Below are 1718 nucleotides of genomic sequence, written 5' to 3' on the forward strand. Positions count from 1 at the left end.
CCTGTAGATGAGTGTAAACTGCAGTCCTGACCTGTAGATGAGTGTAAACTGCAGTCCTGACCTGTAGATGAGTGTAAACTGCAGAGTCCTGCCCTGTAGATGTAACTTTTCTTTGCTGACTCATTCTTTTGTATAGTGGTTGCTTGTTTTCCTGATGTATAACTGATCACAGTCCTCCTGACACTTAACAGCATACACAATATTACTCTGTTTGTGCCGGGGAACTGGATCCTTGAGGTGAACCAATCTTTGCCGTAATATGTTTTGGGGTTTGAAAGCCACCGGGACGTCATGTTTAGAGAATAAACGTTTCAGTTTCTCTGAAATGCCCACAGCATACGGAATGATGACTGGTTTAGGTCTGGGCTGTAAACCTGTACATGGAGGAGGTGGYAAAGAGAGCCCTTTACGAGTGTCTTTTTCAGGGACATGCCATTATGCCAAGTCCCTCTCTTCCTTGTGCCTGCTATAATGCAAATAATTCTGCTTGTTTGGCACTTTTGTGTGTGTTTTTGTGTTCCACAGTGCTGGATGACAGGTGCTTTTTAAATTAAGTTTTATTTGATTGTACGCACCTCCACTGGCATATTCCATGACCAGGTAAAGGGTTTTATCCGTCTCAATCACCTCGAACAACTTCACTGTAGAACAACACAGGACAGAGGAGAAACATAAAGAACCCAGAACTCGTGTGTGTTTTCAAACCAGTCAAAATGTTTGATCCACCTGACCTCTGAGACTGATCAGTTACTGTCACCACAAGAGTAAGCCTCCAACATGTTTGCACACACAAACATACAYCAGGACACATGTCTTACCTATGTTAGGGTGATTCAGGCCTTTCATTATTCGAACCTCACGGAACAGCTGAAAAAAACAAAAACAACTTAATGAAGCGTCGGAAGTTTCCCTTGAGACTAACCTGGAGCTGTCCATCTTCTCTGGTTACAATGTGTAATCAGACCCAAACATACAGGGACTCATAAAATTGGAACGTTAATTTTAAAGTTCGCTCTTGTGCACTAAGACACTCGATCGTGAAGAACTGGTTCTTAACCAAGAAGCCTCAGACAGAAAGACTTGTTTATGTGGTTTCAGAGATGGGCTAACACACTGTTTTCTGCACAAAGATGAAAATGACTCCACATCTTTACATCAAGATGCTTTTACATCTTTACGCCAAGATGTCTTCATGTCTTTACGCCAAGGTGTCTCAGCATCTTTACATAAAGATGTCTCTGCATCCTTACATCATGTCTCCAAATCTTTACATCATGATTCTTTTACATCTTTGCACCAAGATGCTTTCACATCTTTAAATCAAGATGTCTTCATGTTTTTGCGTCAAGGTGTCTACACATCTTCACATCAAGATGTTTCCAGATTTTTACATCAAGATGTCTCAAAATCTTTACTTCAAGATACCGCTGCAATGTTACATCAAGATGTCTCTGCATATTTTCTAGATTTCTCTACATCTTTACATCAAGATACAGTATCTCTGCATCTTTATGTCACATTGTCTCAGTGTCTTTACATCAAGATGTCTCCAGGGGTCGGATTTATAAAGGATTGCGTGGAAACCATACTAAAAGTGAACATACGGCCAAAAGGCGAAAATGGCGTACGCTAAAAAAATCAGATTGGAGAAATCTTGTATATACACGCATGTTCACAACTGCTCACAGACAGGTGTTCTGATCCGGGGGGTTCTGACT

At 41.0% G+C, this 1718-nt stretch overlaps 1 protein-coding gene across 1 annotated transcript in view; it reads right to left on the reverse strand.

Annotated features, from left to right (window-relative positions):
• LOC106533147 (MAP/microtubule affinity-regulating kinase 4) overlaps positions 1 to 1718 on the reverse strand; it is a gene marked incomplete at its 3' end in the record, with an annotated part of 29380 nt that overhangs the window by 7001 nt on the left and 20661 nt on the right. Inside the window, 2 exon segments of the mRNA XM_014029387.1 lie at positions 576 to 641; positions 819 to 867. Of these exon segments, the coding sequence (XP_013884841.1) occupies positions 576 to 641; positions 819 to 867 (115 nt within the window).

The sequence above is a fragment of the Austrofundulus limnaeus genome, unplaced genomic scaffold (genome assembly GCF_001266775.1).
Source record: "Austrofundulus limnaeus strain Quisiro unplaced genomic scaffold, Austrofundulus_limnaeus-1.0 Scaffold893, whole genome shotgun sequence".
Classification (NCBI taxonomy): Eukaryota; Metazoa; Chordata; class Actinopteri; order Cyprinodontiformes; family Rivulidae; genus Austrofundulus; species Austrofundulus limnaeus.